The following is a 13,905-nucleotide window of genomic DNA, read 5'->3' as shown; positions in this document are numbered from 1 at the left end:
ATCCTAATATATCTAAATATATCAGTTCAAAGCCTTATCTTTCTTGAAAACTATTATGTATAAGGGTAGACTACATACATTAAACGGTATTAAGAGGTGCAGAAAATAGCTTTAGAGACTTTTTTTTTTTTCCTCAGAATAAAATAAATGGTTTTCAGTGGAGACGTTCAGGTTTTGAATTTTTCATCTAGTGCTGTTTTGTTTTTCCAATCTTAGATTACGCCTGATTCTAAAGTAACACTGCCAAAACTCCAAAGCCCTGGTGGAGAGAAGGTGAAGATGCAGAAGAGTCCTTCACATGAACTGTCAGGTCTAGAAAATGAGTCCAAGCTCAGCCAACATACCTTCTCTTTGCCTACCTGCAGGATCAGTGAGTCTGTTCAGAAACTGATGCAGCTCGCTTACCAGACCCTCTCTGAGGCCACTGCCAGCAATCCACCTTGGTAAGGAGGCAAAATACGCATGCTAACATATGGTCTCAACTTGCAAACAGTTATTAACCCCTTGACGCCGAGCGTACTCAAATATGCGACCTCTCGGCGGCTGGGCCTTGACGCCGAGCGGCCGCGTATTTGCGTACCATTTGAAAACACATATGTGCTGAGAGCACACGCCCTGAGTGCTCCCAGCACATATGTGGGTGTCTCACAGAAAGGTTCCAATCTCCCCTTGCAATCGGGACTTTTTCAGATCATGTGACTGCCGTGACAGCGAATCACGGTGGTCACAGGACCCTTAAACTCCATCCCATTTTTAATCTTGTCCATGATTTAGAAATATATGCCATTTTACACAAAATGTACCTAGTGAACTAGACGGTCAAATTGGCTCTGGCTAAAGTCATAGAAATAGACCTTTCGTTTACTTGTATATTCTTTCAAGTGTCATTAGTTTTTCAAAATGGCCGAACCTAATAAAAAAAGGTTTGTCTAGAGTTAAAGTGGTTTAGTCAAAAGCTAACTAAGGCTAAACCTAATCCCACCCCATTCTAAGACTGTTCTATCTAACCCTGTTAGGGAAATATCTGAATACTTGCCTATTCCGAAGCCGCTCCGGTCCAATGACATGATCTCTCCAGCCTCCAGCAGCGACTTCTGTGTAGAGGAGAGATCACTGACAATGGCTGCAAATGCCTGGGAGATTGTCACCCATAGGCTTGCTATGGGGCATCCATTGTTGGCTGTCCCCCCTTTACATTAAAACTGCTGCTGACAACTTATGGGACCGGACCAGAGCATTCTCAGAATAGGTAAGTATACAAATCTTTTCTTTACAGGTTTACATAGAATAGGGTTATAATGGGGGTGAGAATACGTTTTTAGTCTTAGTTGGCTTTTGAATAAAGAAAAAATTAATAAAACCTTTTTTATTTAGTTTTGGATAGAGCGGTGAGAGATTAGAACACCTGTCAGTTGTTGTTGCTATCTGTGCCCCTGTTAAGGAGATTCATCCTCTGTGTCCTGTTTACCATAATCTGTGAAAGTAAATGAAAATCACAAATTTTGGGTTGTCCCCAGAAAAAGTAAAAGAGGGGAAATTTTTCCAATGGGGACACTAGTACTGGTGCCCTGGGGGTCCCCAAGGAATTCCCTTAATTTGCAGGAATTTCCTCTTGCTTCCTGTTTGGTCATGGAACAGGAAGTGAAGGGCAATCTCCGCAATGGGACACAAATGGGAAGGGGAGGGGGGAATCTGACAGGGGTTATAACCCTTCCTTGCTCTATCCAAAATGGGGAAAATAAAAGGTTTTGCCTATTGTTCTTTAAACTTTGACCTTGATTATCCGTCTGCACATTTGAATAGGCAATTTTTATTGTATGAATTTAATAGGTTGGGATAAATATTGAACTGTCTAGTAGCAGAAACCATCCTTGCAGCCAGCCAATGGTCTTTTTATTACTTTTCTTAAGATATTTCTAAGATGGTCAGTCATTGATGATGAGCGAATATGTCATTTTCATTTTCTGGAATATAGCATGTTTTTTTTTACTTTTCACTTCAACAACCAGCAAATCTTCCATTTGGCCAAGGGTGCCCACACTTCTGCAGTCATTCTCGTTTCTGAGATATCTTGCAAGAATATCTATATCTGTTAAAGGAAATCTGTCATGAAACAAACATAGGCGATGCCACGGCTGCTTTCCTTCTGAACATGTTAGTTGGCTCTTATGCAGTCCCTGTTGGCTTCAGTACTTTCTGTAAGAAAAGTATGGAGTTCATGTGCAGAAACCAGGACTAGTAATCCCCATATTTATCTCCTCACATGTGTCCTTTTAAATCTGACCTTCCTTGTTTTGAAAGCAGCAGCTCATATGACCATGACACCCATATTAATACTTTGGATAAATCTTGTACTTTTTGCTTTTTTACCTAATGATACCTGTGCATGTTTTTATGCTTGTGTTTAGTAGTTGTAATTTATTTTCTCCATCACCTTCCCTTCTTTCCAGCTCCATCCAGCTATTCTACACTGTCAGAAACATTTTTCATCTGTTCTATGATGTTGTCCCAACGTATCACAAGTGAGTGTTCCAGCATCCTCATGAACCTCATGGCTTGAAGTGTTTGCATGAACTGTGCAGATTTTTGTGCTTAGGTGACCCGGTATGTGCTCCATGCGTTTTCTCTTTTTTTTTTTCTTGCTTACATTTACAGCAGCATTTCCCACGCTTGGCCTCAAGTGCCATTGAGAGGTCTTGATTTGAAGAAAGGAGCTGGGGTGTTGGCAAAATTTGGAAAAAAAAAAAAAAAGCATTCAAATAGCCTATGTTTGAGAAAAGAACTAAAACATATAATGGGGAGGTTACATAAAAGTAAGTCTAGTGCAAAACTAGGATCTGCAATTTAGCAAGTCGTTTTGAAATTATAAGTAGTCTTGTCAGATATTTAATTCACAAAGCATGCATGTTGGAAAATATGCTTGCAGTTTCTGGAAAAAAAATTAAGTCTGTAGTAACTTCTGCAAAAAGCTGAGGACTAGTATGGAGATAATAAAAGGGACTTCAGCAAGAAGCAAAACCCATGTACACCTAGACTTTTTAAAAAATTGTCTCTTATTCAGGTTTAGCTTCACCACACTAACTATGGTGTGGTGAAGCTAAACCTGTCCACTAAGCGCTGTTATGAGTGCAGAATACACAATGGCTTTGCATCCAGTGCTTGGGCTCCAGTTTTGTTCTTAAAGTGTTACTAAACCCACAACAGTAAAATCAGTCTGTACCTTAAAGCAAGCTTGTTATACTTGCTGTGGAACCTAAGGGGTTAATCTTTGACATTGTGTAAAAGGGCTGTTTGATCCTGTCCTTTCTGATCCTCCCCTTCTTCTACTGTCTTCAATCCATCTGCTGATAGTACAGAGCTCTAGGAGTCACTCTGAGCATGCTCAGTTTGGTGTGTATTGGTAGAGAGGTTTTTGTTTTTGGGAAGGTGCATGTGATCAGCACAGGGCCAGTCACCACTGTCCAGACAGAGGGTCAGGGGTCGTTAAGGCTCATAGGACACTCATAGCAGAATGCTCAGCTCGACACTCATAGAAGTCACAAGACTGCTCTAACTGCTGATGAGAAAAGGTATTTAGCAGTGTATATGTACTAAAATAATTGCATTTCCATGTTTTGTGTACTGTGGGGGACCAGATATAGTGAATGCAGGGTCCGGGGAGACCAGATATAGTGAATGCAGGGCCTGGGGAGACCAGATATAGCGAATGCAGAGTGCGGGGAGACCAGATATAGTGAATGCAGGGTCCGGGGAGACCAGATATAGTGAATGCAGGGTCCAGGGAGACCAGATATAGTGAATGCAGGGTCCGGGGAGACCAGATATAGTGAATGCAGAGTCCGGGGAGACCAGATATAGTGACTGCAGGGTCCGGGGAGACCAGATATAGCGAATGCAGAGTGCGGGGAGACCAGATATAGTGAATGCAGGGTCCGGGGAGACCAGATATAGTGAATGCAGGGCCTGGGGAGACCAGATATAGCGAATGCAGAGTGCGGGGAGACCAGATATAGTGAATGCAGGGTCCGGGGAGACCAGATATAGTGAATGCAGGGCCTGGGGAGACCAGATATAGTGAATGCAGGGTCCTGGGAGACCAGATATAGTGAATGCAGGGTCCGGGGAGACCAGATATAGTGAATGCAGGGTCCTGGGAGACCAGGTATAGTGAATGCAGGGTCCTGGGAGACCAGGTATAGTGAATGCAGGGTCCTGGGAGACCAGATATAGTGAATTCAGGGTCCTGGGAGACCAGATATAGTGAATGCAGGGTCCGGGAGACCAGATATAGTGAATGCAGGGTCCTGGGAGACCAGATATAGTGAATGCAGGGTCCGGGGAGACCAGATATAGTGAATGCAGGGCCCGGGGAGACCAGATATAGTGAATGCAGGGCCCGGGGAGACCAGATATAGTGAATGCAGGGTCCGGGGAGACCAGATATAGTGAATGCAGGGTCCGGGGAGACCAGATATAGTGGATGCAGGGTCCGGGGAGACCAGATATAGTGGATGCAGGGTCCGGGGAGACCAGATATAGTGGATGCAGGGTCCGGGGAGACCAGATATAGTGGATGCAGGGTCCGGGGAGACCAGATATAGTGGATGCAGGGTCCGGGGAGACCAGATATAGTGGATGCAGGGTCCGGGGAGACCAGATATAGTGGATGCAGGGTCCGGGGAGACCAGATATAGTGGATGCAGGGTCCGGGGAGACCAGATATAGTGGATGCAGGGTCCGGGGAGACCAGATATAGTGGATGCAGGGTCCGGGGAGACCAGATATAGTGGATGCAGGGTCCGGGGAGACCAGATATAGTGAATGCAGGGTCCGGGGAGACCAGATATAGTGAATGCAGGGTCCGGGGAGACCAGATATAGTGAATGCAGGGTCCAGGGAGACCAGATATAGTGAATGCAGGGTCCAGGGAGACCAGATATAGTGAATGCAGGGTCCGGGGTTTAGTAACACTTTAATACCTCCCAACTGTCCTGTCAGAAAAAGCAGTGTTTTCACTATCTCCTGTTGTGGCACCTTAACTAATGAGTGGCAAAACTATACGTTTTGGACATAGTCCTGTATACTAAGCTGTTTGCGGTACAATCTTTCAGGCCATTTGAGGGATGCTGAGTGGACATCAATTTTGTATTCACACTGAGAAAATGTCATCTGGTTCATTAGGAACTCAATAAAACTTGCTCTGTTGGTGGACCTACTGGCACCCTCATGCTAGATATTTTTCAATCAAAGGAGCCGAGCAGAAAATTGTTGCCTGAACAGTGCCTACATCCAGTCATATGCAGGCACAGTTTGGGTGTTTTGGCAGCCAGTTGCACCGACTGTCAGAATACAATAACCGCAGCAGAAGACTCATCCATCCATGCTGTTTAGTGTGCATGAAGAAATCAGCCTGCGGACTGAATTAAAACAATCTATTTGTATGGCCAGCTTTAGTCCCATATCTATGGGAGCCCAAGTTACTGCTTTAAAGCTAGAATGTGGTGTTCTGTAATCTGCTTTTGTAATTCCCTAATCACAAAGATATTATGCTTTCTGGCTGAGACATTTTAAGAGGACTGTTGTGTTGGCCATACTCTAAAGCAGCCTTTAATAAACCAGGGTGCCTTCAGGATTCTTCAGGAGTGCCTTGACAAAATGCCTAAAAATTGCCCAAAAAGTGTATAAAAGCTAGAATGGTGGATGAAGCCTGCATTTTAGGCTAACCTAACATCCAATGACCTAACAATCGATGACCTCATCGCTTGATAAAGAGAACATCCAGTACCTGCACAGCATCCTTGTTTGCTGCCCCCCTGTCCCTCTCTGTCAACACTGGGGTCACATTAGCAGACCCCAGTAGAGAAACACTGGAATACTATTCAGTACCTGTGTGCAAAGGTGTATTTGGTTTGAAAGAATAAACCACCTCTAGTGTTGGGTGTTCTATTATTTTTATTACATCGAGTTTATATAGCGCCAAAGGGTTTGCTCAGCGCTGTACAATAGAGGGGGGGACAATACATGAAACAGTACAGCAACAACAAACAGTACACGAGGGGTTAGAGGGCCCTACTCTTTCGAGCTTACAATCTAGGCGGGAGGGGGTAGTGGTACAGGAGGAAGTGGCTGCGGGGGATGGAGTGGTAGGAGGAATGAAGGGGAACAGCTGTTAGGTGAGGGTGGGGTAGGCTTCCCTGAAGAGGTGGGTTTTCAGGGAGCGCCTGAAGGTGAGGAGGGAAGGTGACAGTCTGATGGATTGGGGTAGTGAGTTCCAGAGGATGTTTTGTGAAGGTTGCTGTAATATGTAAAACTATTAGTTTAGTTTTTTACAACTGATGTCTGCTTTTTAGTGCCCTTAGTTTTAACATTACAAAATGGGATGTCTGCAGAATTTTACCAGGTGCCTTAACTGAAAAAAGCTTGAGAAACAGCTCTAAAGTCCCGTAAAAGTAAATTCTATAGACCTGTTCTCTATTGGTGATGCTCTGCAAGATCAGTCCCAAACCTATAGAGTGCACAGGAAAGGCTTAAGTCATAGCTTTGTCCTGTTTATGTTTATAACCATTGTAAAGGATTAAGAGTCAGTGAGCTACAAGTCTGTTCAACTGAGGTTATTGCAGATCTGTAACAGGCCTGACCAGCTTGCCAATGTACAACCATCAATCAAACTGCAAGCTATTAACTTTAAATTCCAATTTTGTTGACGGAAAAGAAGTCCTCTCAGGCGGTTCAGGACTAGTATTTTAGGACGTTTTAAGTGCAGAATTGTACCTTTCTCTGTTTACAAGAAACTGATGTCTGCCTTATTGTGCCCTTTCTGTGATCTATGACGGTCTTCATTGTGAGCTTCTGAGACCTTTTTCAGTCTTGGGAGTTAGATACATCTTTTGCACTGCACAGCAGGCACGTGACACACTTGCATTATGGTTTAGCAATACAGCTTCCTTTGTCACCTATCTGCCTCCAGTCTGCTTGAGCAATTAATCTGCACCTATTACCTTTTTCAGGAAGGAGGGGGATTGCTGTAAGCTAAAGCTGGGCACACATGGAGTAAATGTTTCTATGGTATCTGATGTAACGGCTGAAATTCCCTCATTGGGTGGACCTTTCAACCTTCTCCCACCCAACATTCCTTGATTTGAAAATTTGAAGGAGCTGGGTGAAAAATTGTCAGCCGAACAGCACCTCAGATGTAAGCATTGTCCTGGTATTTTGACAGATAGCAGTTCCAGCTGTCAAAATACAATAGACAGTGCAGGCGATTTCTTTCATCTGCACTGCTGAGCGGGGAACATGTAAGGCTTTTTTGTTTTCATTCAGCCCACTGCAAAAAAAGCTATGAATAAACTTTAAAGAGTTATGCAGGCCATAAACGGTTTGTTTATCGGACGATTTTTCTTCCGAAAGAATAATCGGCCGATTTTCGCACTTTTAGTGGGGCAATGGCATCGGCCAATTTTCGCTGTTCCTCCTCATTTCTTTTATCGGTCATGCTGGAAAATGTGTGAAAAACGGCCGATTTTCACAATCATTGGTGGCAACAGAACGACCGATGTTTCGTTTTTCGGACGAAAAATCGGCTAATAAACGAACAGTCTATGGCCTGCATTAGTTCAGATTTACAGACAAAATGTAAAGGTGAACTAACACCGGACACCGGCTCAACAAAAAAAATCTACGTGTATGACCAGCTTAAGTCAGGGAGTATACAACAGAATGGAGAATACGAGCGCTGGATAAAAACCAAGGAGCGACTAGCATGAAAGGCGAACCTCAAAGGCCTCAATGATAAATGTATATATAAAAGCATGCAGCGCTAATAAAATTAGGAAGATCAAATATAATATCCTGAAACGTAAATACCAAACAAGTAAACCCTTCAAGGCTTAATCTTATACATAAAAAGATAATATGGTAAAATGACGTTCAGACGCCACATATAACCTATTGGCTGCTTTGTGGGATATTCTGTCATATCTCCCTCTCACTTTGTAATTTTGGGGTGGTTCTGCACTGCTTGCAGCGTTGCCCCTTATGCCTTGTCTTCTTCATTATATTGAGCCCTTAGATAGAAAAAAGCAGGATGTCTCGGGTTTACATAGATGAAAGAACCTTTTTATTTTTTTTTTAAGTTGGGTAAAACATGTCTAAAAGAACATGGTCCCCCGTAAACTCATTCAGGTTGACTTCTACAGGTCTTGATCTGTAGAGCTCCTTTTCTCTGCATGAGGCAACCCAGTGTAGGTGTCTTTTTTTTCCTTTTTTTTTTTTAAAAATAAATCTACGTGTATGACCAGCTTAAGTCACGGAGTATACAACAGAATGGAGAATACGAGCGCTGGATGAAAACCAAGGAGCGACTAGCATGAAAGGCGAACCTCAAAGGCCTCAATGATAAATGTATATATAAAAGCATGCAGCGCTAATAAAATTAGGACGATCAAATATAATATCCTGAAACGCAAATACCAAACAAGTAAACCCTTCAAGGCTTAATCTTATACATAAAAAGATAATATGGTAAAATGACGTTCAGAGATGTGATCAATACTGATGAATATAAACGTCCAGAGTTAGTGTTAAGGAGTGCACAGTGAAACTTTCAAGGCAGGATAGTGAAAAACAATTGGTGACTTCTGTGACCGTGTTACTTGTAAGGAGATGAGTGTAGATTGCACTAACCGGATAGCGCAATTATTATTATACAGTATTTATAAAGTGCCAATGGTTTGCTCAGCGCTGTACATTACAAAGGGGGACAGAACATGTGACAGAACAATACCAATACAATGCAAAACATGAGGGGATCGAGGGCCCTGCTCTTTGGAGCTTACAATCTAGGAGGGAGGGGATGGTGGCACAGGAGGAGATAGCTGTGGGGGATGGAGTGGTAGGAAGAGTGGAGGAGATCGGTCAAGTTAGCAGGGGGTGGGGTAGGCTTCCCTGAAGAGATGGGTTTTCAGGGTGCGCCTATTAGATGCGCGTTTGGGTAATTAGTAACCAACTCCTGGTTATCCACATCTGGGAACTGGATCACAGCGAGGATCTTCTGGCCAGCGTCAGCTAGGCAAGTGTCGCACCCTCAGGGTAGTTCTACAGTGTTTTTCTCTAAGCCGCCCTCTTCTGATGACCGAACGCGCACGGCGACGCCCATACCGCACCAACGCAGGGAGTCAGGGAGTAGTAGAGTAATCTCTCTGGCTGTGCAGGGTGGTGGAAGTCTGATACTCACAAGTTTCGGTGAAGAGAATTACAAATTCTTTGCCACATGTAACCTATTGGCTGCTTTGTGGGATATTCTGTCATATCTCCCTCTCACTTTGTAATTTTGGGGTGGTTCTGCACTGCTTGTAGCGTTGCCACTTATGCCTTGTCTTCTTCATTATATTGAGCCCTTAGATAGAAAAAAGCAGGATGTCTCGGGTTTACATAGATGAAAGAACCTTTTTATTTTTATTTTTTTTTAAGTTGGGTAAAACATGTCTAAAAGAACATGGTCCCCCGTAAACTCATTCAGGTTGACTTCTACAGGTCTTGATCTGTAGAGCTCCTTTTTTCTGCATGAGGCAACCCAGTGCAGGTGTCTTTTTTTTTTTTCTTTTTTTTTTTAAATAAATCTACGTGTATGACCAGCTTAAGTCACGGAGTATACAACAGAATGGAGAATACGAGCGCTGGATAAAAACCAAGGAGCGACTAGCATGAAAGGCAAACCTCAAAGGCCTCAATGATAAATGTATATATAAAAGCATGCAGCGCTAATAAAATTAGGAAGATCAAATCTATTTTTTTTTTTTTTTTTAAATCTGGAAACCTGCATAAAGGGAATTGCCTTTTTTGTAGCAATGCCATTTTTTTAGCAGTAAGCTTTTTAAATAGTGTACTTTCCTATAGAAGTGCACTAAAAAAATCAGCATGAGCGAGCAGCTGCTGTATGAACAGTTATAACGAATATTCTGCTTTTGGCCTGATAAAAGGCATGTTGTATGTTAATATGTGCAAACAAGTTCTGCAGTATGGAAGGCTGGGTGTTTGTAAAATTCTCAGCAAAGTTACTGAAATAACTAGTTTGTAACATATGGTAGACTTTAGGCTTTGTAGATGTTACTGAGCTTTCGTCACACTAAATGGTGCCAGACAAGGATGGTGTAATGTTAGAATTTGCTAAGTATTCTTTAACTGTGTAGCTGATGGAGGTCGTGTAACAAGTTTTTGCGTTATCTTGCCTACCAATTAAAGCAGACCTTTTCTAAATGTTGAAGTGGTTCATAGAGTGCATGAAGGTAAAAAACGTTCAGTGTGCAGCTGCCCCCTCAACCACCATAATACTTGCCTGAGCCCCATCTCGATCCAGTGCTGTGCCCAAGAGCCTCAGCTCTCCTGGGTCTCTCTCTTCTTGGTGGCTGAGACACAGCAGCGAGAGCCATGGGCTTCTACTGCTGTCAGTCACAGCCAGTAAGGAAGGGGTGGGCCAAGCCATGCTCTGTGTGTCTTATGGGCATACAGATAGAGAGAAAACAGTTGGCGCACACACCTAGTGCATTATCCAAGGTGAAATAATAAAAACATACTCACAGACGAAGCATGTATCTAAAAAGCATAGAAAAATGACAATGGCCACAACGGCGGGCAAGGTGTTCTCACTGTTAGTGCGGTCAAATGTCTGATGCGTTTCGGGGACGAATCCCTTTCCTCAGAGCTGATGACCAACCTCTGATGCTGATGTATGATGTGTGGACAGAAAGAGCCTCGCTGTTGATGCGAGGCTCTTTCTGTCCACACATCATACATCAGCATCAGAGGTTGGTCATCAGCTCTGAGGAAAGGGATTCGTCCCCGAAACGCGTCAGGAATTTTACCGCACTGACAGTGAGAACACCTTGCCTGCCATTGTTGCCATTGTCATTTTTCTATGCTTTTTAGATACATGCTTCGTCTGTGAGTATGTTTTTATTATTTCATTCCTACAATAAACCTTGGATAATGCACTAGGTGTGTGCGCCACCTGTTTTCTCTCTATCCAGTGGCTGATTTCCCCGTCTGAGGAGGGCTGCACCCCTGGAACATTTCCTTTGGTTGTCGCTGTCCTGGTACCCTTGGCTTCCCTTTTGGCTGTGCATATCCTGAGGCGCTGGAGAGTACATACGATATTATGGGCATACAGGGCTGGCTCGGAGTGAGCACACTTGAGTACCCCCAGAGCAAGCAACTTGCTCTGGGGGCACTTGGCAGCGGGAAGGGGCCGGTAGAGCTGGCTGGGGACCCGAGCAGAGGAGGATCGGGGCTGTTCTGTGCAAAACCACTGCACAGAGCAGGTAAATATAATATGTTTGTTTTAATAATAGTAAGAAAAGTATCTTTACAACCACTTTAGAGGACTACTACATTAAAAATATTCTGGGGATTTAATAAAGCGTTAACATCACTTTTCTGGCTATACATGTGCCTAATTCAGGGAACTATTTTGTGCCACCTTCAGCAACATTACTTATGCATGTACCATATTTACAGTTGTGTCCAAAATTATTCAACCCCCAATGCTGTAAAGGGGTTTAGGGACTATAGTGTACATTTGGAATTGTATTCAGAATCAAATCCTACAAGGACGTTGTAACTACCCAAATGCAACTAAAATGACATCAATTGTTTATGTAATACAGTAGTAAATGGTTCTTATGTGGTTTCTTCATTGCCACAATTATTCAACCCCTTAAAGACTACCACTCTGAAGAACAGAGGTTCATACAGGTGCTTTCCATCAGGTATTGAAAACACCTGTGGATGTCACCGAGCAGCAATCAAGCATAATAAGCACCAATTAGGCAGCTTTAAAATGACTGTGATACTCAGCTCCTTCTAGACATTTACTGGTGTGGTTACAAACATGGTGAAGGCAAGAGAATGGTCCAGGAAGACAAGAGAAGAGGTGATTTCTCTTCACAGGAAGGGCAATGGCTATAAGAAGATTGCAAAGATGTTAAACATACCAAGAGACACCTTAGGAAGCATCATTCGCAAATTCAAGGCAAAGGGCACTGTTGAAACGCTACCTGGTCGTGGCAGAAAGAAGATGCTGACTTCGACTGCTGTGCGCTACCTGAAGCGTAGAGTGGAGAGAAGTCCCCGTGTGACTGCTGAGGAACTGAGAAAAGATTTGTCAGATGTGGGTACAGAAGTTTCAGCCCAGACAATAAGACGCACACTGCGTAATGAAGGCCTCCGTGCCAGAACTCCCAGGCGTACCCCCTTGCTGTCTCCAAAGAATAAGAAGAGTCGACTGCAGTATGCCAAAAGCCATGTGGACAAACCACAAAAGTTGTGGGATAGTGTTCTGTGGACTGATGAAACAAAATTAGAACTGTTTGGGCCCATGGATCAACGCTATGTTTGGAGGAGGAAGAACAAGGCCTATGATGAAAAGAACACCTTGCCTACTGTGAAGCATGGTGGAGGGTCAATCATGCTTTGGGGCTGTTTTGCTTCTGCAGGTACAGGGAAGCTTCAGCGTGTGCAAGGTACCATGAATTCTCTTCAGTACCAGGAGATATTGGATGGAAACGTGATGCAGTCCGTCACACACCTGAGGCTTGGGAGACGTTGGACCTTTCAACAGGACAATGATCCCAAGCATACCTCCAAGTCCACTAGAGCATGGTTGCAGAGGAAAGGCTGGAACATTTTGGAGTGGCCATCGCAGTCACCAGACTTAAATCCGATTGAGAACCTCTGGTGGGACTTAAAGAAAGCAGTTGCAGTGCGCAAGCCTAAGAATGTGACTGAACTGGAGGCCTTTGCCCATGAAGAATGGGCGAAGATACCCGTAGATCGCTGCAAGACACTTGTGTCAAGCTATGCTTCACGTTTAAAAGCTGTTATAACTGTAAAAGGATGCTGTACTAAGTACTAAGATTGAATGTCACTTGGGGGTTGAATAAAACTGATAATGCTGTGAGCACAGAAAAGACATTTGTGGTTATTTCATTATAACTGTTATGTTATATTTGTCTGACCTACAAGTGCCTCTTTAATGTAAATGTAAGCAAGATGACTGAATGATCAAAAGCAATGTCAAACTGGCCAAAACACTCAATTTCAGTGGGGGTTGAATAATTTTGGACACAACTGTAGGTCATTCTAAGTAATGCCACTTTATTAACTTAAAATTCCAAAAACAACCTCCTGCGCTTAAATGGAATCCTATCCTTCAAAAGCTGCCGACACCAAACTTATACCCAAGTCAGTGAATGATCAATTAAAAATAAATAGTGTAGCGCTAATAATACTAACAATTACGTGTTACAATGCCTCACGGGGAATGTTTGTCACTTTTTTCACTAAATATTCCCCGTGAGGGAATTCACGTATGACACAACTATTTTATTATTTATGTATTGATTTATCACCTTGGATATATATATGTAGGGGATGTATATAGAGTTTGTGCATTGTAACACGTAATTGTTAGTATTATTAGCACTACACTATTTATTTTTAATTGATCATTCACTTTATTAACTTGTTGTTGTGGAAGCAAAAAAAAACGTAAAGATTTACCACCAGTTTGCAGATGAAGAAACTGGTGGTAATTAAAGATCAGCTTTGAGCTAGTGTGCACAGGTACAAAAGTGCTCAGGTTGGGGTATGTCTGTGCTGGAAAGTTGTCATGAATGTGACAGATTCTCTTTCTCAGGTCACATTCAGTTGTCAGCTGGCAGACTCCCCAGTAGAAAGCTAAATATAAACAAAGGGACATGAGATATTGGTTCTGTCATTACCCACATATAGCAAACCCAGATTTGGGAAATGACTTAAGTCACTGAGTGGGTGGAGCCTGATGGGAAACAAGTTAACTATGTGGTCTGCCTTACTTTTCATTGACAGCAGAATGCAATTGGGGGATTTGTA

At 43.1% G+C, this 13,905-nt stretch overlaps 1 protein-coding gene across 1 annotated transcript in view; it reads left to right on the top strand.

Annotated features, from left to right (window-relative positions):
* Positions 1-13,905, top strand: part of ZW10 (zw10 kinetochore protein) — a 69,421-nt gene that overhangs the window by 28,865 nt on the left and 26,651 nt on the right. The window contains exons 10-11 of the mRNA XM_089673081.1: positions 217-443; positions 2,451-2,522. Coding sequence (XP_089529207.1) covers positions 217-443; positions 2,451-2,522 — 299 coding nt within the window. The remainder of the gene's footprint in view (positions 1-216; positions 444-2,450; positions 2,523-13,905) is intronic.

Source organism: Staurois parvus, unplaced genomic scaffold (assembly GCF_062004578.1).
Source record: "Staurois parvus isolate SC_StPar_1 unplaced genomic scaffold, SC_StPar_1.0 ptg000135l, whole genome shotgun sequence".
Lineage (NCBI taxonomy): Eukaryota > Metazoa > Chordata > Amphibia > Anura > Ranidae > Staurois > Staurois parvus.
The sequence above is the reverse complement of the archived record's forward strand: the minus strand, read 5'-3'. Positions and strand labels throughout refer to the sequence as shown.